Source organism: Chelon labrosus (genome assembly GCF_963514085.1).
Source record: "Chelon labrosus genome assembly, chromosome: 18".
Taxonomy (NCBI): Eukaryota; Metazoa; Chordata; class Actinopteri; order Mugiliformes; family Mugilidae; genus Chelon; species Chelon labrosus.
In genome coordinates this window covers 11,809,549-11,831,593 of record NC_140351.1, presented here as the reverse complement: position 1 = coordinate 11,831,593, position 22,045 = coordinate 11,809,549, and the positions used below count along the sequence as shown (strand labels likewise).

The 22,045-nt window shown below is 43.5% G+C and overlaps 2 protein-coding genes across 3 annotated transcripts in view; one reads left to right on the top strand and one right to left on the bottom strand.

Annotated features, from left to right (window-relative positions):
• The window catches only part of LOC311503563 (cadherin-10-like), a 38,233-nt gene extending 23,412 nt beyond the window's left edge, over positions 1 to 14,821 (top strand). Inside the window, exons 6-11 of the mRNA XM_084566360.1 lie at positions 1,674 to 1,927; positions 6,364 to 6,500; positions 7,164 to 7,285; positions 9,845 to 9,962; positions 10,088 to 10,339; positions 11,113 to 14,821. Coding sequence (XP_084422486.1) covers positions 1,674 to 1,927; positions 6,364 to 6,500; positions 7,164 to 7,285; positions 9,845 to 9,962; positions 10,088 to 10,339; positions 11,113 to 11,615 — 1,386 coding nt within the window. The 3' untranslated portion in view covers positions 11,616 to 14,821. The remainder of the gene's footprint in view (positions 1 to 1,673; positions 1,928 to 6,363; positions 6,501 to 7,163; positions 7,286 to 9,844; positions 9,963 to 10,087; positions 10,340 to 11,112) is intronic.
• Positions 14,822 to 14,968: 147 nt separating this feature from the next.
• The window catches only part of drosha (drosha ribonuclease III), a 91,083-nt gene continuing 84,006 nt past the window's right edge, over positions 14,969 to 22,045 (bottom strand). For both annotated transcript variants that reach the window (XM_084565727.1, XM_084565728.1), the window contains exon 32: positions 14,969 to 15,850. In XM_084565727.1, coding sequence (XP_084421853.1) covers positions 15,720 to 15,850 — 131 coding nt within the window. In that variant the 3' untranslated portion in view covers positions 14,969 to 15,719. The remainder of the gene's footprint in view (positions 15,851 to 22,045) is intronic.

Below are 22,045 nucleotides of genomic sequence, written 5' to 3'. Positions count from 1 at the left end.
GGATGTGGTGAGCGGGCAGAGTGTGTGGGGAGTGAGCATGCCCTAATTCTGAACCTACTAATTAAATGGGCTTGTCAAGTGGGAGTGTGTCCCATCTCTGCATGCGCCGGTCCTTCAAAGCGACATATTCCTCCCGTGGATGTACAGTCCCCCCCACCCCTCAAGCCTTTGCACAAAACGGCAAAAATCAATGACTCATAATATGTTACTATTCATGGTTTCAGAAAACAGCTCGTTCCATCCTTTTTTTTTTTTCGAGCTTTCGCTGGCTGTTTCCAACAATCACCGACCCGGCTTCCTTTCATATGTACAGTAGGCTGCCTGCGAGGGGGCTCGCTCTGATCCAGCTGCTCCCGCGGCTCCTGTCATTAAAATGCACCGCTCCCCCAATTATTTCCATCAACAGGGCGATACCTTCACTGGCTACAACTTCAAAAACAAAAGAAAAAAAAAAAGTTCAGAGAAGAAACCTAAAAGCAAAGACGTCGCCCTAACAAGAAAACAGAAAACATTAGAAACTCGCAGGCATCAGTCTGCTAATCATCACACGCGGTCCATGAATTGTAGGATATAACGGCAGTGTACTGTAGATGCAGGATGACAGGATCATACATACATAAATAACTAAGCCGCTTCCTTTTAAGTGAACAAATGGGTAAAAAGAAAGTGTAATATAGAGAGAGAAAAGGTCTAGGACTACATTTGCTGTAGCAACGTTGTGATTTTCAAACTTGATGTATATGCAGCACGCCATATTTTTTCTGTAATTTCAGTTAAAGCTCGTCTGAATGTAAAATAAATGAATGTTTAAGTATTAATCATGGCCATTGAAATATTTATAGTTTCTTTTCAGTCTTAATGTGTGCAGCCTTACAAATTAGAAAAGTTTTTCTTCGTTACAATTCCAGTGTTTTTCCATTGTGAAATGTCAAAGGGAGCACGAGCACAAAGTGTCACCATCCTCCCTCTGAACTAATCTGGCATGCTGATCTCTTCATTTAACAGAGAAAACAGAAAAACACCATCACCAAAATGAACAGATGTCACCCAGCAAAGATTGAAACGCAACCTTGATTGATGGTTTCATAGAGCTGCAGTGCGCCGCGCGTCAGGAAATCAAGCAGAAAACCACTAACATCCAAGAAGTTGATAGAAAAACTGCCATGTTTCTGTTTTCAGGCTAAAACCGTAAACACTAATCAGATTTCCAGCCTTAAAAGTACCGATACAAATCCCGTCTTTGTGCGTTAAGCCTGCCGTGTTGTTGTCATGTTATTTTCCCACCAAAGTGCCACATCGGTCACATTATTCTGCGGCAGTTAGTTCTGATCTGTGCCGCAGCCGGTGTGTGTCCATCAGCAGTCTTGTTAGTGTCCTTGAAGAAGACGCTAAGACCCTTCACATGAGCTCATTAGATGCTCTGGAAGAAATTGTCAGTTTAATGAATAAAAAAAACAATCTGACCTAAAATTAAATGTGGCAGGATGCTCGAAATGGAGATTAGTTTTCCCCCAAATCAACAGTTGAACATGTTGCTGCATACAAATGGATGTTTAAAAGTAAATATCAGTGGATGAAAGCCATGAATAGAGGAAGTCACCGCGGAAGCTTCTTTTTTTAATTTAAGAAAACAAAGAAATTTCAAGTTGGGGCTTTCTCTCTTCGTTTCACAGCCTCTGGACTTCGAGAGGAAGCGTCAGTACAGCCTCCGTGTTCAGGTGGAAAACGTGCACATCAACCCTCGCTTCTACTCGGTGGGGCCCTTCAGGGACGAGGCCACCATCAAGATCATCGTGGAGGACGTGGACGAGCCGCCCGTGTTCGAGCGCCCCAGCTACATCATGGAGGTCAAAGAGGACGCGGCCAGGAACACGGTGATCGGCTCCGTCAGCGCGTCTGATCCCGACGACAAAAACAGTCTCGTCAGGTACCCAGCCAAACTCAATTACTAAAATGTCGATTTAGTTTGTGTGCTGCTGCGGTTGAGGATTGCATTTGAGGACGGCCATTTATTTCTTCTTCTATTTCTACAGAAACAATAAAAGAAGCTTCATTCAAACTCTACTTAATTTTAGCCAAATCTGAGCAGAAAATTTAGGTGCACACCTTAAATCAATGTGTAACACAATCATTCACATTTTCCCAATTTTTACTCTACTACTGACAAATGCTTTGATAATAAATAGACTTAACTTAGAGCTCACAGGTTTAGTGTTAGAAGCATTACTTTTATCACAATACAAGAAGCACAGCTACATCACAATGGCGACTTGTGCTCCAAGTGTACACACATTTATTAACTTTATTGTAATGTTTCATTGACCTACAAGGAGCTTCATCATACCCATAAGGATATAAGGAAAGAAGTAGGTCTTTGTATTAAGTTATGGATATTATATTTATATTTTAGGTCAATACAAGAGCTCCCATTAAAGGAATTATTTAAATATTAACTTTAGAGGAAGGTCACAAATGAGTCTGCGTCCTTGTATTTTCTTCACCATTAACATGATTAATGCTAAAGCCTTGATGTAGAAGCCTTGTTCTGTGAGAGAAACAAAAATGCTCCTTAAAACTGAAGCGTGCCAAAAGTTCACTTGTACAACTTCAGTTCACGGAGACGCGGAATTATGCGAGTATTCTATTAAAATGGGAATAATGGCAGAGGGGCGCGAAGCGACTGTCTCCGACTTTTTCATTTTTATGAAGCACTAAGGGAGTTGGCTCTCAAGGTTGAAGTTCCACCACTTTATTGCAGGTGTCAAATATGATATCATTCTCTTTTATCGCCCATCATCAAGCAGGGAGCTACCCCGTGGCATTTAAAGCCGCGCAGTCGAGGAGGAGGACGTGGGGGAGGGCCGGGAAGCCTGGCATGTGGAAGTCACCGAGACGGTTATCTTTATTAGCTCACGACACACGCAGACACATGCACATAAGTGGCGTGGATAAATACAGAAATCCCGGAGAAAGCCACAATGGCCTGTGTCGTATCAGTCACTGTCAACTCCTTCATGATGTTCAGGCCTCTGAAATATGAAGCAATACTTAAGCACATTGTTTTAAAAGTTAGCCTGGGACGCCTTTAAAGACTCTTGTGTGCGCTGAAAAATTAGATATAAGAAAAACTGTCATCAGCTGATTGAATCTTGAGTTTCATCTTTGCTAAATACGCTTAAAACTTGCTTTTTGTTTGTTGTCTTCCTTCAATATAACTGCACTTGAGCAACTTTTTCAGTAATGGACTGATACCCAAACCTCTAAAACCTGAGCAATATTCAGGTTTATACCACGATTTCCACGCTGAAATTCAAAAGCCAAGGTTTGTTCATTTATAGCGGGGCTCGTTTCAAAAGCACTCCATGTTAGTTACCTCAGAGGAGGTGCAATAAATACTCTTAAGTGCTCTCAAAATTTGAGCATCTACAATTATATGACAACGTTCTACTGAGGAAGACAGTGTGATGATTGAGCTTTGAGATTCAGCTCTGCTAAATATGTTTTTTTTTTGTGATATCAGAGGCCATATTTCATCAAGTAGTGCTCTAAAACAGTGTCTGTGAAGACTGTTGGTTATCCAGGTCACGGCAGATCTAAAAGCAAAAGCAAATAGACTGTATTTCACTGCCAAGCAGCTTCAGGATGAGTGGTGAATACTCAAAGACGTCCAGTAGCCTTTGTTTAGCTTTGTTTTTAAGATATTGTGTAGATAAAGCAGTGCTGATGCAATTAGCCGAGCTGCAGAAAAGTTTTTTGATGATTGATTAATCTTTAATAAGACAGAATGAACAGAAATTAGACTTTATTTTCTGGTTTGTTTCAAAGTAAATTAAATGCTCTTCCTTTGTTATAGTCAGACAAGTAAATATTAAGGAGGGTGTTGCTGCTGATTTCTCGATTCATTTAGAGATATTACAGTTTCAAAACCACAATCTTTTGCCTCTAGTTGCCATGTTTTCCACACGGCTTTGCTCTCGTCTAGCTTTTCTGTACTTTTTAAATCCAAAATGCTGCCACCGATCAGCTGCCAGGTCTGTCGTGTTGTGGATCTCCCTCACACGTCGAGTAATCTCGTGAGATTAGTCGTGTAAAAACCAGAGATATCTAAGGAGTGGAAACAGGAAGTGGCACAAAGATCAATTATATATTGAATGACTTTACGTTTTAATTCAGGAAGCTTATTCCACTATTTTTTGTCATTTTTGTACCGGTCATTTTATTGATTGATCTGTGAAGACTGAAAGAATAATTACATTTTTTAAAAAACTCATTTCTCAGGTTGAACTTTTGACCAGATCACTTCTCTTATGCTGTATGCTCCCTGACTGTTGTCCTCTAAGTATATCTTCTGGAAACACTGCGGTGAGCCAGGCAGTCATGTAGAGAGGAAAGAGGAAATATGTCCCGTCCCGCTGATCACTAACATTTCCGTAACCCTCCATGTCCTTCTGCCCGGCCTCCCATCCAGCCAGCTGCCTGCCTGCTGAGAGCAGCAGTTTGGATGCCCGGTCAGGACGAGGCGCGCTGTTCTCTCTCTCTTTGTCATTAATCAGGGGAAAGGGTGAGGCCCGGCCCGCTGAATTATTGGGAATATTAGAAAAGCAATTAGTAAAGTCCACGGCCGACGCGGATTTAACGAGGTTAGAGTTACTGTCGGGCGGCGAGGTGGTGGGAGAGGAGGAGAGGCGGGCAGAGGGAGTAGGAGGGAGTGTTTAGATAAAGACACCAAAACGGTTGATGCGGGTGAAGCAGCAGGGAGGGGCAGAGGGATGATAGCTGAGGGGGGAGAGATCTGACGAAAGAGGAGAGAGGTGCGGCGGTGCATTGAGAGCCCCGGTTCATAGTCTACCCTCGGGGGTCTCCTTCCTCTTACGCCGGCCCTCCTGATGCCGGCTACTCCATTAATCACGCTGATGTATCACAGTAGTCTGGGAAGCAGAGAAAAACAACACGGCTGGATAACCTGTTGGCTCTTATATATATATGTGTGTGTGTGTGTGTGTGTGTGTGTGTGTGTGTGTGTGTGTGTGTGTGGACAAATCCTTCATCACCGCGGACCATTCAGGCCCGTGTGCCATTAACAGTTAAAGGTTCAAATCACCTTGCTGTACTCAGCTCTACAGTGTTATATGTTGTCATGGTGACGGCTTTATGCGAGCAGGATATTTCAGGCTCGCAGATTCCTCTCCGCCGCGGCGCTTAAGGTCGCGACACACCGAGCAGACGGTCATTTACTGGAGCTGTGACGTCCGTGGCCCTGGTTTTTGCGCAGAGAGCCAGCGCACGAGGGGAGAAACTAAAAGACAAAGTTCAAAAGGACGCCCGGGGCGACTTTTCTCGTTCCACCTCCTCGTCTCGTCTGAACTTTTGAAAACACAAATATCAGCATGATTCAGGGGAGGTCAGCTCCGTACGACAGTTTGAGGCTCTCCCTCTGACCCGCTTTGTTGTCCTTTTAGTTTTTGTGTTCGGTTCGTTTATACTTACGCAACTTCTCTTGGACGTAGGGATGTTGAGTTGTGTAGTCAGCGCTTTATATTTTCTCATCTTTTTGCCAGATTTTGGATATAACTAAAGTTTGAGGAGGGGGGAAAAAAAAGTTTGTAGCTTCCGAGCTTCCCAGCTAATGGAAGATCTTGCAGAACGTATAAACCATTGGTTCAAGAGGCCCAGACACGGCGCCAGAGACAGTCTGCCTTTGTTGTCGGTAATTATTTGATGTTGTTGTCGAGCAGTTTACTCGTGATATATCTGTCCAAACGTCTGTGAAGGTTCTCGGTCATCCAGGTCATGGTGTATCCAAAAGTGTTTAAAAAAAAAAAAGAGAGAGTAGAGTTTTTTGAGGAGACATTTGACCTCTCATCCGAGTAACTCTACAAGTCCAGCTGCCTTTTTTTTTTTAAATGCTTTTCGGATATCTGTGCAAACGTTGGCACATAAACTTCACATGCTCAAATAACACAAAGGGTATACCCTTTCAATTATAATAGAGAAAATGTTTTCTTGACTTCTATAAAACTCAACCAGTTTTGTTCACTAAAAACAAAGTTGGCTTTTGTTGCGTTGACAATAAAATCCATGTATTTTTTATTTTGTGTATTTGGTATGGATGATAAAAGAAAAGGAGACGTGCTCTGAGTACTTGCTGTCTGATGAAACTTCTCTAAAAACGCAGCGTGTCTCTTTAACTCAGCTGTAAACGTGACTGTTCTCTACCCGGTTCACACCTGAGGAGCTCTGTAAATGTGACTGTATCCGTCGCCCAGGGGACACAACACATTTCCACACAGGCTCAGAGAACACGTTTTAACACCTATCTCTATGTGTGTGTGTGTGCGCACACGTTTTTTTTTTTTTTTGCAGGTACACTATTGATAGGCGCACAGACATGGACAGAGTGTTCAACATCCATGCGGGGAACGGGTCAGTGTTCATCCTTAGGGAGCTGGACAGAGAAGAGAACGCCTGGCACAACATCTCGGTCATCGCCACAGAGTTCAGTAAGTGTAGCAGCATCAACAACAACAGCAGCAGCTGCCGGACGGGAAGCTGACGGTTCCCCTCGCGCATTTCCTCTTAGTCTGTTAGCCAAATTGGATTTTTGGAATTGCTACTAATCCCTGAGTGTTAAAGTGAAGTATTGGCAAGTCGCTGGTGTTTGTTTCGTAACAATAAGTAGCACTTTATATTCTCAAAAAGCTGCTAGTTTACCTGGCATTTCTTCACATTTCCCCCCTCATTTTTAAAAGTAGAGTTCATAATATTCCAGCCAAAGTCTTTGTTTTAACTTACACAACCTCAGATCTTCTCCATCTTTATGATGATACATTGATAAATTCCTAATAAATCTCACTTTAAAGGACTTCTTCTTTTATCTGCAAAACAAAAACAGTTCTCTTTTATTAGCAGAATCACTGTTCTCATTTCCCAAACTTCCATCACTTTCATTTCTTTCGCCAGAGAAACGTCCCGCTGAGGGATTTCAAATTAAAAGTCTTTCGTTAACAATGGATTAAAAGAAGCACATGAATCTTTTAACCAGCAGTCATTCGTATATATTGCTTGGAAACGCATGCCAGCGCTGCACACATGTACTTCGCTACTGTTTTGTAAAGACATAATGATTAGTGTAAATTCACCGTGTCTGTGTTTGTGTCTCCCAGACAACCCGCGACAGATCACCCGAGTGCCCGTGTACGTCAGAGTGCTGGACGTCAACGACAACGCTCCAACATTTGCCACCAATTATGAGACGTTTGTGTGCGAGAACGCCAAGGCTAATCAGGTTGGTTATTACCAAACACAAAAGCCGTAGCCATGGTTTCATCTCGACGTCTCCGTCAGGATTATGTGCCCGCTCCCAGTTCGCCACGTAATTAGCAGACCTCAGAGAGAATTTGTAAATCTGTCACGTGTTGTTTTAAGCTACTAGATAGCGAGAGCGCTTCTGGGGATCAGAATTTCACATCTCAGGTTGATAAAAAAAAAAAAAAAAAAAAACAGTTTTCTGAACAGTTTCTTCCTCTGAGTAGATGAAAGAATCAGACCTGCAGTCAGAGAGAAGTTGTAACAGAAGCGGCTGCGCTATAGACGGTCGCACAGCTGGCTCCGTCTTCCCAGCAGTGCGCCTGCCAGCTGAAAACCCCAAACGCTGCGACACGTCAGACATTAACATCAACACCGAGTCTTCAGTTTCAGTAGCACTTGTAAATTCCACCCCACGTTTGTGTTCACACTCGTGTCTGAGGCAAATGTTGTTGTTCATCTCTGGGCTACTTGAAAACACGAGGAGCGATGAGACGTCTCCGTCTTCAAACTAGAGTCAAAATCTGTTCACTGTTTCACCTTCTTGATCCTGGACCTCGGTTAAGAAAATGAAAACGCTACTAAGATAATCTACAGGTACTTCTGCTTCAAAGTTGCGTCCTTACACTTCACCTGAACATTTCCTTTCGATGCTACTTAACACTTCAATTCCACTACATCTATTTAACAGCTGGAAATTCAAAAAGATTGGGAACCAGCAGTTGTTATCAGTGAAACAGTGTGGTTTCATTTCAGTAAATATGTTCAAATCTCAAGAAAAATCAGTGAATAGAAGAATTTCAACTAAACCAAAAACAGATTTGCGAATCAGAGTGTTCTCATTTCTTCTTTCCTCTTCCATTAATCATCTGAACCCCTCAGATTTACCTTTACACGGTACTTGAATTAGGAGAGATCATTTGGTGGAAAAGGTAAAAATGTATTTTGAGAACAAGAGCTTGTGAGGATTGATATTTTGGCAGTTCTGGCAATCTGATGACAAGTAAATCATAGAGCAGAGGCTCAGATGACGGTAGCAGATAATGACAGGACCCACTGGAGTCTAGACGGCGGTGGAGGAGGAGGAGGAGATAGGCGGATGGAGACTTCAGTTGAGATGCCCTCTGGATGAGGTGGAGATAGGGAAGAGAGGGAGGGCTGCATGACAGACGGTCTGAAATACAGTGACAGAGAAGCAGTGAATTTAAAGAGTACGACGTGATCGGCTCAGAGGACGCAGATCATTGGACGAGAGTAGTGACGGTGAAATTGAGAATGAAGTGAATAAGACAGCGTGGGAAAGAAGATGTGATGGAGAGAATGGAGCAGTAGAAGTAGAGAGGAGACAGAACGAGTGTTTCATTGTTGAACTTTTACCCAAACTAAGTTTACATGCAGCAGATACTAAAACGACAAGCTACCTGTACACAGATGATAATCTAATGATATCATATATATACACCGATCAGGCGTAACATTATGACCACCTTCCCAATATTGTGTAGGTCTCCCTTGTGCCTCGAAAACAGTTGTGACTCATCAGAGAATGGACATGGGCCTTCTGAGGGTGTCCTGTGGTGTCTGGAAACAGGATGTTGTTAGTGGGGGCCTTTGCGTCCTATTGGTTTTAATGTTGTGGCTGATTGGTGTTTATAACACAATTAGTCAGAGGGAGAAAAACAATACTTTTACCACACATGTACATTTAATAAAACTTGTCTGCTGCCACTTTCTGAATGCCCCATGATCCTACACTCAAAGAATTGCACGGGACAACACTTTGAAGCAGAACAACTTGTTATTAAATATATCTATTGGTTTTATTGAACACAGGGACAATGTGAGTCACACAAATGCATTCGTCAATACATATTGGATCTTTGTTGGTTGAAACAATTTGGTTTTATTAACACAAAAGGTAAAAAAAAATGGAGATACGCGTGTGACTTTAGTGCATAGACACGCTGATATTAGACATTAATTAATTGCCCTGAGGAAAATGTTGAGTAGCGGAGTCAAATAATAATAATACACAAAGGTATTGGGTGTTCTGTATTTGCACAATTTAAATGCACTGGTTTAACGTTAACTATCAGAAAAAAAATATATATATTACTGGTTAGCTTGCCCTGAACTATTACCCTTAATGAATTCAGCAGAGACCAAGCTAAGAACGTGAAGAGCTAGGCTATTTATCAAAGCAGCCGATGTCAACACTAACAAGCTTGTACTGTAAATATCTCTAATTAGACAGTTTACAGTCTGAGGGACAATAAATATACAGTACTGAGAGAAACTAGATCTCCTCGGTTGTTTTAACCCGTTGTAGGTGATTCTGTGAATGAAGTATTACCTTCATCTGTCAGGCTTTTACTCCAGCAGATTAGCCAGTAACAGTCTCATCTAATTACAGTATTGTTCCTCATTATATTTCTCTGAGAACTAGTGGAGGTCCCTGTGGTACGAGCTCCTTCACGTCTGCCTGTAAACATCAGCTGTGTTTTGTCTTTGCCTGAACTTTCTCTGCTTCTTCCTCCAGAGGATACAAACGGTGAGCGCCACAGATCCTGACGAGCCCCTCGGAGGACACCGCTTCTTCTTCAGCCTGGCGCAGGAGGCCGCTGGGAAAGCTAACTTCTCCGTCCGTGACAACAAAGGTAATACACTCTCAGCTAAACATTTATTCCTTTTATTTGATTTATTCATTTTCACCTCTAAGTGTTTGAAATCCCTGCAAAGTTATTGATTGCTGCTCGGTAACCGGATATTCTGTTGTTGTCAGACAACACAGCCTGGATCCTGACTCGGAGGAACAGCTACAGCAGCCTGCAGAAGAGCGTCTACCACGTGCCCGTGGTCATTTCTGACGGGGAGTTCCCCATGCAGAGCAGCACCAGCACGCTGACCGTCCGAGTGTGCACCTGCGACCGCGAGGGCAACATGAAGCTGTGCAACGCCGAGGCGCTGACGGCGAGGGCGGGACTCAGCACCGGGGCCCTGGTGGCCATTCTGCTTTGCGTCATCATTCTCCTCAGTGAGTACAAGCGACGGATCCGATTTGAGAATTTCTTTCACGGAGACGGTTTTGTTTTTCACTCCTTAATTTGATTCACCACTTCCTGTGGGCGGGTAATTCTGCCACTGACCACAGCTGCTATCTTAATTTAATCTGAGCAGTAACGATGTACACCATCTTGAGATTGTGCTTTAGGAGAGATTGGAGATGGAGAGATTTGCACATCAAATTGCTGCAGCTTTATGCAGTGATACCACCTGTTCTGCTGCACAGCACTCAGTGTTCAGATGGAGTAATTGCATGAGAGTATTAAGAGTCAGTCCTTTCTGTCAGATGTCTACTGCGCCAGAGAGTTTGATTTCAGACATTTAAATTTGTTGCAATGATCCGTCTACGTAGATGGAGCAACATGGTGGTTTCAACTGGCTAAACAGTGAGTTACAGACTTAACCCAGAGTCAGGGCCAGCGTCACATCATCAGGCGTCATAATGCATCTTAAGTTGCGTTTTTAACACACAATGTATTGCGCTGTGTTCCTAAACTGGGTTCCTTTATGTTCATAAGAAGCAGTGGCCCCAAGGAGGGAGAATACATAATGCATCCTTGTGGTAGCAGAGCCTGTTCTACAAAGTCAGACAAAGTCCCTGAACATCAGTGAACACTCATGCAACATCAACAATTCCCCCTGGACAGTCAGTGGCCTTCAGAACAAGGAGAGCGAGCAAAGAAACAACAGCAAAAGTCACCAAACTCTCTTTATTTGTTCTCTTTGTTTTTGTTCTCCCTGCAGTGATCGTGGTTCTGTTTGCCGCCCTGAGGAGACAGAGGAAGAAGGAGCCTCTGATCATCTCCAAAGAAGATGTCAGGGACAACGTCGTCAGCTACAACGACGAGGGCGGCGGAGAGGAGGACACGCAGGCCTTTGATATCGGCACGCTGCGCAACCCGGAGGCCATCGAAGAGAGCAAACAGAGGAGGGACATCGTCCCCGAGACCTTCTACCCTCCGGTGCGCCGGCCTGTGCTGCCCCCAACCCGGGACAATAACGGGGACGTGAGAGACTTCATCAACCAGAGGCTGCAGGACAACGACAGCGACCCGACGGCGCCGCCTTACGACTCCCTGGCCACCTACGCCTACGAGGGCAACGGCTCCGTGGCGGAGTCCCTCAGCTCGCTGGAGTCAGTGACCACTGACGGCGACCAGGACTACAACTACCTGAGCGAGTGGGGACCCCGCTTTAAGAAACTTGCAGACATGTACGGGGGCGACGACAGCGACGCCGACTCCTAACGAGAGCCTGGAACGCAGGCGAGGAAAAGACTTTCATGCAGTCCTGGCGCATGTGGAGAGAGAGAGAGAGAGAGAAATGAGCGCTGGCCGTTTAAGTGCTCTTTCACCGCCTTCGATCACCATTCAGTCGTCCCTCCGGTGACCAGACGTAGGCTTTGTGTGTCCAGTCAGTGTTAGTTGCGTTTTTTGCGAGGCCACAGTGAAAAGAGACGTTTTCTTTTGTGTGTATATGGGGTGTACACCAGGCCCAAATATATCTATACCGAAATCTTTTTTTCTTTCTTTTTCCAAAGCTGCCTGTGGTGGACAAATTCAGCAAGCAGCTTTGTAAACCAACAGATATGCCTATGTATTTTTCAGTGTTTCTGGGACTAAAAACATGCTGCATATTGTGACTTCTATCTTAGCTTGTGTATGTACGGTAATATGATACAATACGCTGTACAGTTGTTCTGTTTTTCTAGGGATTTCTAACTTCCAGCCGATCCCCCTCCCTCCTTTCAGCGACGGCTGCCTCACACGATCCACTCACCCGCAGTCGAGTTTGAGCCGCAACCCAACGAGAAATCTTCCTCCAGATTACGTGGGAGGACGTACACCACTTGAAACTTTTGTCGATAGCTGCGGCAGCCGTTGAACGGAAGTGGCGAATGTTCTTCAAAGCTTACATAAAAGCTGCGGGAAAGGACTGCAGGATTTACGGCTACAATAAAGACCCACAAACACACCGCTCTGTCATTTTTACAGTATCCGATTTTCATCTCCGCTCGGCTTTTTGAACACTGGCTGTGAGGTGAGCTGAAATACCAAATATTTCCTCAGTGAGCTGAATGTCGTCAGAGCCATTTTTCTCTGTGAAGCTCAGGCTGAAGGCAAACGGAGAAGTGTTCATTTTCTACAGTAAAGAGAAAAAAAAAGTCACCAATCTAATACGCGCCAGAGTCCGTTAAGAGGAAAATACTGGTGGTCTTGGACTTTTTTTTTGCTTTTTTTTGAGATGACGCAACTGAGCTTCAAACCACAGCATCATATTAGAATTACCAATAAAACTTCTTTAAACGGTTCATTTGATCTGTTCCAGTCATGAAGGAAAAGCAGTAACAGTGGAGTCAGTTGGAAGCTGAAACGGGAATCTGCAAAGATTTTAAACTTCACATAAATCTAGAGTTCATCCAGGTGCTGCACAATTTAGGACAGCTAAGTAGGAGGACAGTGTACGACACGCCACTGGTGACATTGAGCCTGCTCTTTAAAAAATGTACAGATACACTAAACCAATATCAAAGAGCTACTGGCAACTGATGTCTCCTGTGTTTGTGCCAGAATGTTGCACCTGAATACATCCCAAAGAACTACAGCCAACAGCAGCTGGTACATACACTGATCAGCCACAACATTAAAACCACTGACAGGGGAAGTAAATAACATGACCATCTTGTGAGAATACAATGTTCTACTGGGAAACTTTTGGACCTTTTGGCATTCATGTGGAGGTTACTTAGACACCCCCACCCCATAGCAATGACACTCCTTGATGACAGCAGCCATCCCCAGCAGGACACACACACAAAAACGGTTTAGGAACAACTCAGAAAAACAGCACAAGGTGTTGACCTGGCCTCCAAATTCACTAGATCCCAAACTGATCAAGTAGCCACAGAGGCCCCTCCCCTCAATCCATAGGACCCAAAGGCCCCCACTAACAACATTCTGCTGCCAGACACCACAGGACATCCTTAGAAGGCCCATGTCCATTCTCTGATGAGTCACAACTGTTTTGGAGACCTACACAATATTAGTAAGCTGGTCATAATGTTATGCCTGGCTGTTGGTGTATCACAGCCGTAAAAAAAATTACAAAGCAGAAATCTAAGTAATGAGACAAGGGTCAAGAAAAAATAAATTATCTAAAACAAACGCCTCCATGTTTGATCTAGACTTCCTCCTGCACAGTGGAATGTATAACACTGCAACGGAAACGTGCCAAAAAGCAGAGAGCTCCAGTATTTTCCTCTAAAGCCGTGCCCTTCGTTACCCGTACTGTACGTAGTGTTGAACACGAAGCCTGTCTGAGCCGATTTCCTGCGGGACGAGCAGCCGTCTCCGCGAAGATGCTTATCTCTGGGCCACCTGACCTTTGAGCGCCGCCGAATTAGGTTCTTACCCAGAGGTGCGTCCTCGGCTCAGAGAAAAGGTCACGACGGGATCCTGCAGGAACAACACACACTTTTTAATTTCAGACGCTGTTTGGAAAATAACGTGACAACGATCCTCAGACAGAAATACCGTCAACGCTTTTCAGCTTCGGAACAACGCGGACCTGGGAGGGCAGAGGAATATAAACGTGAAAAAAAATAAAATAAATTAAACGGCTAAAACAAGCTGTGGCCTCGCTTTAGCAAAAGGCCAACCTGTGAAGAGGCTGACATTTATCAGACATCTCAAACTGTAATAACAAAACACAATGGGATAATTGCAGCGGGGCCACTTTTTCTTCTCCGTCTGCGACAGAACAGCCCGTTTAACAAGCCCACTGATGATGGTTGGGAAAATTCTTTATGTGCGCCTATTGTATACATGTGTTTTCTCTCCTTGTTTTGTTTATTAGCTTGTTGCTGCGGCTCCCATTGTGTAAGTGGCCATTTCAGATTGTGGCAGTGTTGCTATGATAAGCATTTAATGGGCTTAAAGAAACATTTCACTTGAAGAAAACTGCTTTTCCGCCTCAAGCTACAACGTGAGGTCTCAAATGGAAATCAACATGACAAGCAGCACTCACCATTTTTTAAAAAATTTTTCCTTCTCCCTCCTTCAGTCTTCTTCACGTTTTTTTCTCCGGCGTGTCGCTGGTGCAAAGACGGGCTCCTGTTTTCCCGTGAAGGGTGTAATTGGCTCAGAGCGTTGGCGCCACGCTCGGCTAAGATAACACAAAACGTTACACATCTTTTTTTTTTTATTTTTTTTTATTTCTTAAGAGATGGTGACGTCGATGTCGTCCTTCTCCGGATACAATAGCTCTGTGGTTGTTGATGTGTAGACGCGGTCGGCCTTCAGGCTCACCTCTACTATATTATGTTGGTGACAATGTGATCGAGCAGTTGAGTTGTGTCCACGTAGAAACACTTTGAGAGGTCGTGGTAGTTTAAAGGGGTCGTTGGCCATTCATCAATCTGCTTTGTAAACCGTGATATTTTGTACTGAATATTTATATGACACGATTAAATATCTTTAAAAATCAGACCCTGATGTTTAGACTTTCACTCGAATCTCCAGTTGCTTTTATCTGAAACGTGGCGGCGGCGGCAGCAACCACAGGCCAAACTCCTACCGCCCTCACAGTTACGTATATATATCATCTGCAATAAACGTCTGTCTAAAAGCCCAGACTCTACGCGTCAGATAGTTATTAATATGACGGCTGTTGTTAAATAGCTGGATCCAGAGGCTACTGAGCTGAGGAAATTGTTAATTAGACAATCTATAATTAAGATCTGTTCGACAGCCAATCGGATTTAGAGAGAAGGGGAGGGGAGAAGAAAAACCAAATCACATTTTGATTATTAGAGGATGAGTGGCACATGTACCACAGATGGTGACACCGTGGTGACTCAGTATAATTGACTGGACCCTTTTTAGCGGTTCAGGCCTCTAAGCAGAACACAGGATTAGAATGAAAGCAGGAAAAAAAAAAAAGTGATTTTTGAATGATTGGAGTGAAATCTGGAACTTTATTTACAATATTTAGTGTCTCATGCTCTGATTTAAAAATGTCTTTTCATCTGGTTGGGTGAGTAACACTGTGACTTCCTTGTGCGGGGGAGGGGTACATTTAAAAGTTCATATTTAATTATCAGTCAACAAACATAAAGATAAGACGACATTAAGGCCACGTCTGACAGCATAAAACACTCCTAAACAACTTTTACTTTGAATATCTTCGCCCCACCTAACCCCCACCCACCTAACACCCATCCATCCTCATCTATCACTACTCCGTGATCACCTCCGGTTTGCTGACTCTCGCCTGGAACGTTTGCCGACCAGGCACCTGAAAGTTCTCCGGAACAAAACCAAAAAAAAAAGGAAAAGGAAAAAGGGTCGCTGTCACTTCCTGCCTTCCTCCGGCTCATCGGTCTCCTTCTCCTGCCGCTCCCGCTCTCGTCTCATCTCCTTCAGCTCCTGTCTGTATTTCCGCTCGATGAAGCGCTTCTGATGAGCCATCTGTGGGAAGTTATCTGGTACAGGGGGAGGCAGAGCGGGAAACACAGGAGTCGACCAAGGAGAACACATAAAGAGAGAGAGAGAGAGAGAGAGAAAGGCAAAGGTGTGAGGAGACAAGGTCAGCTTCCAACTGGGCGAGGACAGCAATTCAGGCCTAAAACTGCACCGGCTAACGTCCTCACAGCGAGAGTGCCGCTGTCATTTCGGTCAGATGAGCCCAAATGTTGCGATTAAATTGCCCTCGTGTTGTTATTCCATTAATAATGATGAAGAAATTAGACAGGCCTTGTTTGGTTTCAGCACAATGACTAGGAGATCTGATAACATAATTACAAGCGAACATTTCCAAATGAGATCTGTAATAAGATGGTGTCGAGTGACAGCAGGAGAAATGAAACAAAAACAGATACAAGATGTTAACATATAGGCAGCGGAGAGGAAAATCACTGGAGAACATCTCTAAAAGTTGTCTGACAGAGTTGTCAGTCAGCCGGGTCGTGGCAAATACAAAGCTGAAACAAGGCCACTGGACTTGTAGAGTTCCTACAAGGCGTTTCACACCTTCTTCGGTTTTAAATGACGCTGGGAGTTGGGGTTTTTAACAGAAACATCTGTGGATGTTGCCCCCGAAACTCACCTGACTAGGGCTTGTTACGACCAGATACTCAACAGGAATTGCCACAAGTGATCCTATTCCCTTTCCCCAATGAAGGGTAGTCTGACGACCCATTGATGGCCATAGACTCTAGTCTCAAGGTGTGAACCAGCCAGGAGTAGCCAGAAATGTTTGTGAACACGTCATTTGGATTTTATTATTGGGCGAGTTTCAACCGATACTTAAAAAATACCTCTGCAGTAACCAATCAGAGACATTTTGATGTAAACAAATTCAACTCCATGGCTCTCAGACGACGTGTACGACTATGCTGCCGTTACTCATCTGTCCATCACCACATAAAGCCAGATCAAACCGGTTTAACTGGCCCGCAGATCTTTGCCAGAAGATAATCAGATCGCAACGCAGTTTCAGCAGAAAGTTGGACTGGTTTCCAGGCTTGGTGTGACCAGCTTTGTTTTCTAGATATACCATGACATGGACCAGTTCACTCTCCGTTCACACCTCAAGACTGGAGTCTAAGGCCATTAATGACTTGTTGGAGTACCATTAATATGGGAAAGAAAACTGGATCAAAACAAATTCCTGTCATGTGAGTCTCAGGTGGGCACCACTCACAGATGTCCCCAATAAAAGACCTAAACTCCCCTGCGACTTCAGTCCTGGTGGGGACTGAAGGAGCAACTCAGATGAAACGTCTTCAAGAAGTTCGTTTTTTTTTTTTTTGGGGTCTTTAAAAGTTTATAACGGTCCCATATGAAGCAGCTCATTTCCTCTTTACAATCTAATAAATGCTGCTGGTTGGCGTTCAACCAGCAAACTGCAGAAAAAAAAACAAAAAACTAAACATGAATGCAGCTTTGGCTACATCAGTTATTAGTTTCTAAAGAAAAGTTCTGAAGCCTCGATTTGGGTTTTCCGTTCGCTGCCAGCTCGGCTGGGGCAGTTTCCAAAAGTGGTAAAACTCGTAGGGAGTCAAGAGCTGAGGAACCACAACAAGAGAAGAAATATATACTGAACCACAGCTCAAGTTGAAAAGACAGACATTTTAATATGTGTGGTGAGGCGCTACAAGGCTAACTGCAGTCTGTAATAATTGCCAGGATAAAAGTAAAAACTAAAGGTTATGAAATAAGGAACACAAAGGATGAAACGTCAAAAGATGTCTCTTCCATGGCTCGTGGCTATCGTGTAAAAGTGACAAAATGTCAACTTTTAATTGATAAGTTTGGAGAATTGCAATGTCAAAGAACGCAGAGACATGCCTGGACGTCTGAGGCTCAGGTGGTAGGGCAGGTTGTCCACTAACCACTGGGTTGGTGGTTCAATCCCTTGACACCTAAAGGCTGGCTGAAGTGTCCTAAAGCAAGACACTGAACCCAAAGTTGCTCCAAATGGCAGGCGAGTACTTTCGCAAGTCATTCTTTCGTCCTTTGTTTGCAAATGATAAAAAAAAAAAACGTAAAGGCCTTAGAGCGCCGCTATGTAAATAAGGTAGGACGTCAAGACCAATTACCACGTCTGACTGAGAGTCTTTGCTTTGGCTAGTTCCCAGTCAATTGCTCCATATTCTAAAAGGTGCGGCGGCTCCTTTCCAGAACATTCTACAAAACACAAAAAAGTCCACCCTCAATCACACTCTCCACGGGGAGGAGAGGGAGGAAGAAGTGGGACAGAAATCACAGGAGTAGTCTGAGAATCTTGTACCGAGAACAAAAGTTGTGCACCGTCTGCAGTTCCTCCTCGCCAGATTACAACAAGTCTTTAAAGATACCTCTCCCTTCACTGTGAAATGTTTTAACAATCTAAGAACTCTATTTCACCAGTTCCTCCAGTGTCGAGTGCTAAAATCTTTCCGGGGTTCTCTGTTTGATTTCTTTTCAAAGGCCTTTAATAGGGAGTTTGCCTTTGCCCTTACGGATCGATCAGCCACATCATTACAATCACTGAGGATCTCGTTACGGTGTAATGTTCTACTCGGAAGCCTGGGTCCTGGCATTTATGTGGATGTGACTTTGATACGTACCACCACCTGAACAAGACCATAGCAGCGGTAAATGGACGTTCCTTACATCCTAGGGGCGTATGCTCCCTTCAAAAGTGATGAACGCGCAACCGGCCATCCTCGTTAGGTAAAAGAAACCATGACTCTTCAGACCGGGACACCTTCTTCCACCTTCCAGCATTAATCGGACCACATGAACCAGCCTCCTCCCCTCTTGCGCATTGCTTGGCATTGGCCTCCCGTGACCCTGTCTGGTTCACCTCATTTCCTTCCTTGGACCATTTTTGATAGGCACTGACCTCTGCAGAGCAGGGACGCCCCACGAGAGCCGCGGTTCTGGAGATTCTCTGACCCAGTTGTCAAGTCATAACAGTTTGGTCCTCGATAGAGTCTCTCTCCACTTGTCCATATTTCCTGCTTCTAACATCAACTTTAAGGACAAAATGTTGACTTGCTGTCTAATATATCAGGTACCATGATGCCTAGATAATCAGTCCTGAGGTCATGACTGATTGGTGTAACTGCACTCAGAAGGACTGGTACAAAGACAAGGCCTCTCTCTGGTGCCTGCTGCTGTAGTATCAGAATCCTGAAGATTTATGAAGTGTACTGCATTTGGAGAAAATTAGAGAAAGCCTTTTTCAGAAAATCTGGCAACTACTCACGAGTCCCCAGGAGGATTTAAGGTGACTGGTCTAACAAATCAAATGTATCATAATGTTATATTACCTGGACACCTAGGTGATTTTGCGGTTTAATCACTACTGTTCTCTCAGACTTTAGAGTTTATCAATTCATTTTATTATTTTTTATTTACGCTTTAATCTTTTGTTTTGTTTAATGTGAAGAAGTAGAAAATGCCAAATGAATCCAAATTCACGAAGCGATTCAAATCCTTTTCACAGGAAAGCTTTAGTTTTTAGTTTCCACGCTGCGGCGGTGATTTAGATATTCATAGCTCAGGTAATTTTCCATTAAGTGTTTACATGACTGTGTCTGCCCGCCGCACTCCTCAATTTAAAACAGCATGCATGACAGCTGCCCAGTGGTTTGAGTCTGCTCGCTGAGACTCGCATTTGACTGTGCAGTTTTTCCAGTCACTGACTGTGACCACGCAAAGTCAGGCAAATTAGCCTCTCCATACCTTTTTGCCCCGACAAAGGGTTTAAAGAAAGCCAGTGGAGAGTTGCCACAATGATCTGCACTCTAAAGAATGTGGTGGATTTGAAATCAGAGTTAAACACGACAGTAAAAGAATGAATATAAAGATCTGTCAGTGGTTGATGTTTTGAAGGAGTTTCTATTTGTAGTTTCACTTCAGTCCAGTGTCCTGCAGTACCGGGACACAGGCGAAATACTTAGAGCCTGAGCTGCATCATGTCCAGATAGTGTACATTATAATCCGATAAACGGAGAAATTTAATTATTAGCATCGTACAGACAGTGGACTCACAGCTGATAATATGGCGCCCTAGGGTTCGAGCCACTATTCAACTATCTGCTGTGGATACTGTGTGTTTTCTGCAAACAGTTGCAGACCGGCATCCACGCCTGAAGAGACGCACCGCAGGAGAAGAAGTAAAAGTGGTTCTCGCATGTTGCGGTGACACATTATCCAACTGGATTGTGTTTAACCTCCTCTGAGGAACTGACAGTTAAGCGAGTCAGTGATTTCAATACTTCAGTGTCTACGTTTAGATGAACAGTTCTTCTACAAGGCAAATGAAATCAGTCTGATTCCAGTTCAACTGTTCACATGGGCACTATTTAAAATGATCTGATGTTTGTTTACATGCCCCAAAAAATCACTATGGAACTTTTTTGACACGTGTAAGGTGGTTCTAACTGCTAAATAAGATATATAGTTTAGTTAAGCTGTGAATCACTTACAATTTAAATTGATACATAGTAATTAATCGTGATTAATCTCATGATTTACTATTATTTTTCTTTTAAATATCTATCTTAAACATGCCTTTAAGCATTATTTTTCAAGTTTTTAATACTCTTATCAACATGGTTATGGACAAATACACCTAAATTATGGGTCGGGCCAAGGGTCAAATCACATGAATGCAATAATCATGGCACCAAAAAAAACATTATTACCAATATTCAATTGATTTGATAGGAGAAAAAAAATGACCAAGATGAACATTACATCAGCGTTGTTGTCCACATTGATTCCAGCTTTCATAATCAAACTGCTATCTCCATGTTTCTGTCCCTCCTGGGAACTCGTCACGTCATCTGATGATTACCCTCTGTGGCGCAAACATGCTCAAAATAAATGGATTTGTTCCAACCAGAGAGAAACCATCAGATGGAATATTTTCCTGTTCAACAGATTATCAAAGGTTTACACCACCCCCTCTCAGTTCAATTGAAAATGTATTTTGATTTGGTTGCTGTTTGATTCTTAACCATATAAACATAGCAAGTGTTCATTTTAAAGACTTTCTCATTTAGGCTCTTTACTACTACGGGACCTAGACGCCGCAACTTAACCATGTAGTCAACGCCGGTGCGAGCCATTAATACTTTATACTTTTACTACTGTAAAAACACCACCCAAACGCTAGTTGCCGCTGTGTTCAATTCGAAAATTGCAGAGATGGAGAAGCAGCTGGAAATACTAAACTAAGCGGACCAATCACAGCTGCGTCGCTGTGGCGTGTAGTTACGTTTCTGGGGAGGAGCAGGAGTCAGAGACATTGCTTTAAATTGAATCTGATGAAACTGTTAGGATGGAAATTTGAGCACAGATTTATGGTAATTTAATTTATTCAGTTAAAGGTGACAAAATTCTCTCTTTCCAGCTTCTCAAAAGTCTTGTTTTCTTCAGACTGCTGGTGAGACATCAACATTTATGTGTGAAGCCACGGTGAGTGATTGTTAACGTTTATGGACGAAACTACAGCCGGCCTCGGCTCGGGCTTAAGAACAACTTATTCCTCGTCTGATTGTCAGGAGGAATAGGCCAAGAGCAACAAAAGGCCATGTAGTGCTTCAGCTGTCTGCAAGCAGTTCGTGTAATCAAAATTCAAGGACCTCCCAGGGTAAATGAAACACAGCCAAAAACCGCAATTTACATATCATATGTCTCCGACCAGTGAATAGAAAAAGGAACACTTGCAACACTCTAATTTGTCATTATGGCAACGGAGAGGAAGAGTGCACGATAACGGCAGTATCCTATTAAAAAAAGAGAAGGATCAAATGAAAAAAAAAAAACCCCCCCCGGAGAAAGGAAAACATCCGGAGAGAAACACGCACAGAAACACACAGTCGATTTCAATATGCTTTCGGTGAGTAGGCAACACTTGGTGGGCCGTGGAGAGAAAACTACATATTGCAGTTAAAATATGGAAATACCGGCATTTTTCCCGGCGAGATGACTTGAGAATAACCCACTCAAGAGAGAGAGAGAGAGAGAGAGAGAGAGAGAGAGAGAGAGAGAGGGTGAGAGAGGGAAAAAAGAAAGATTTGGCCATTTACATTGCTTAACATGCAGCATAAGAATGGGGTTGGTAGAGATTTCCGCATTTGCTGGGCATCAGAAAGGCACATTGAGAATCAGTCGTCCAG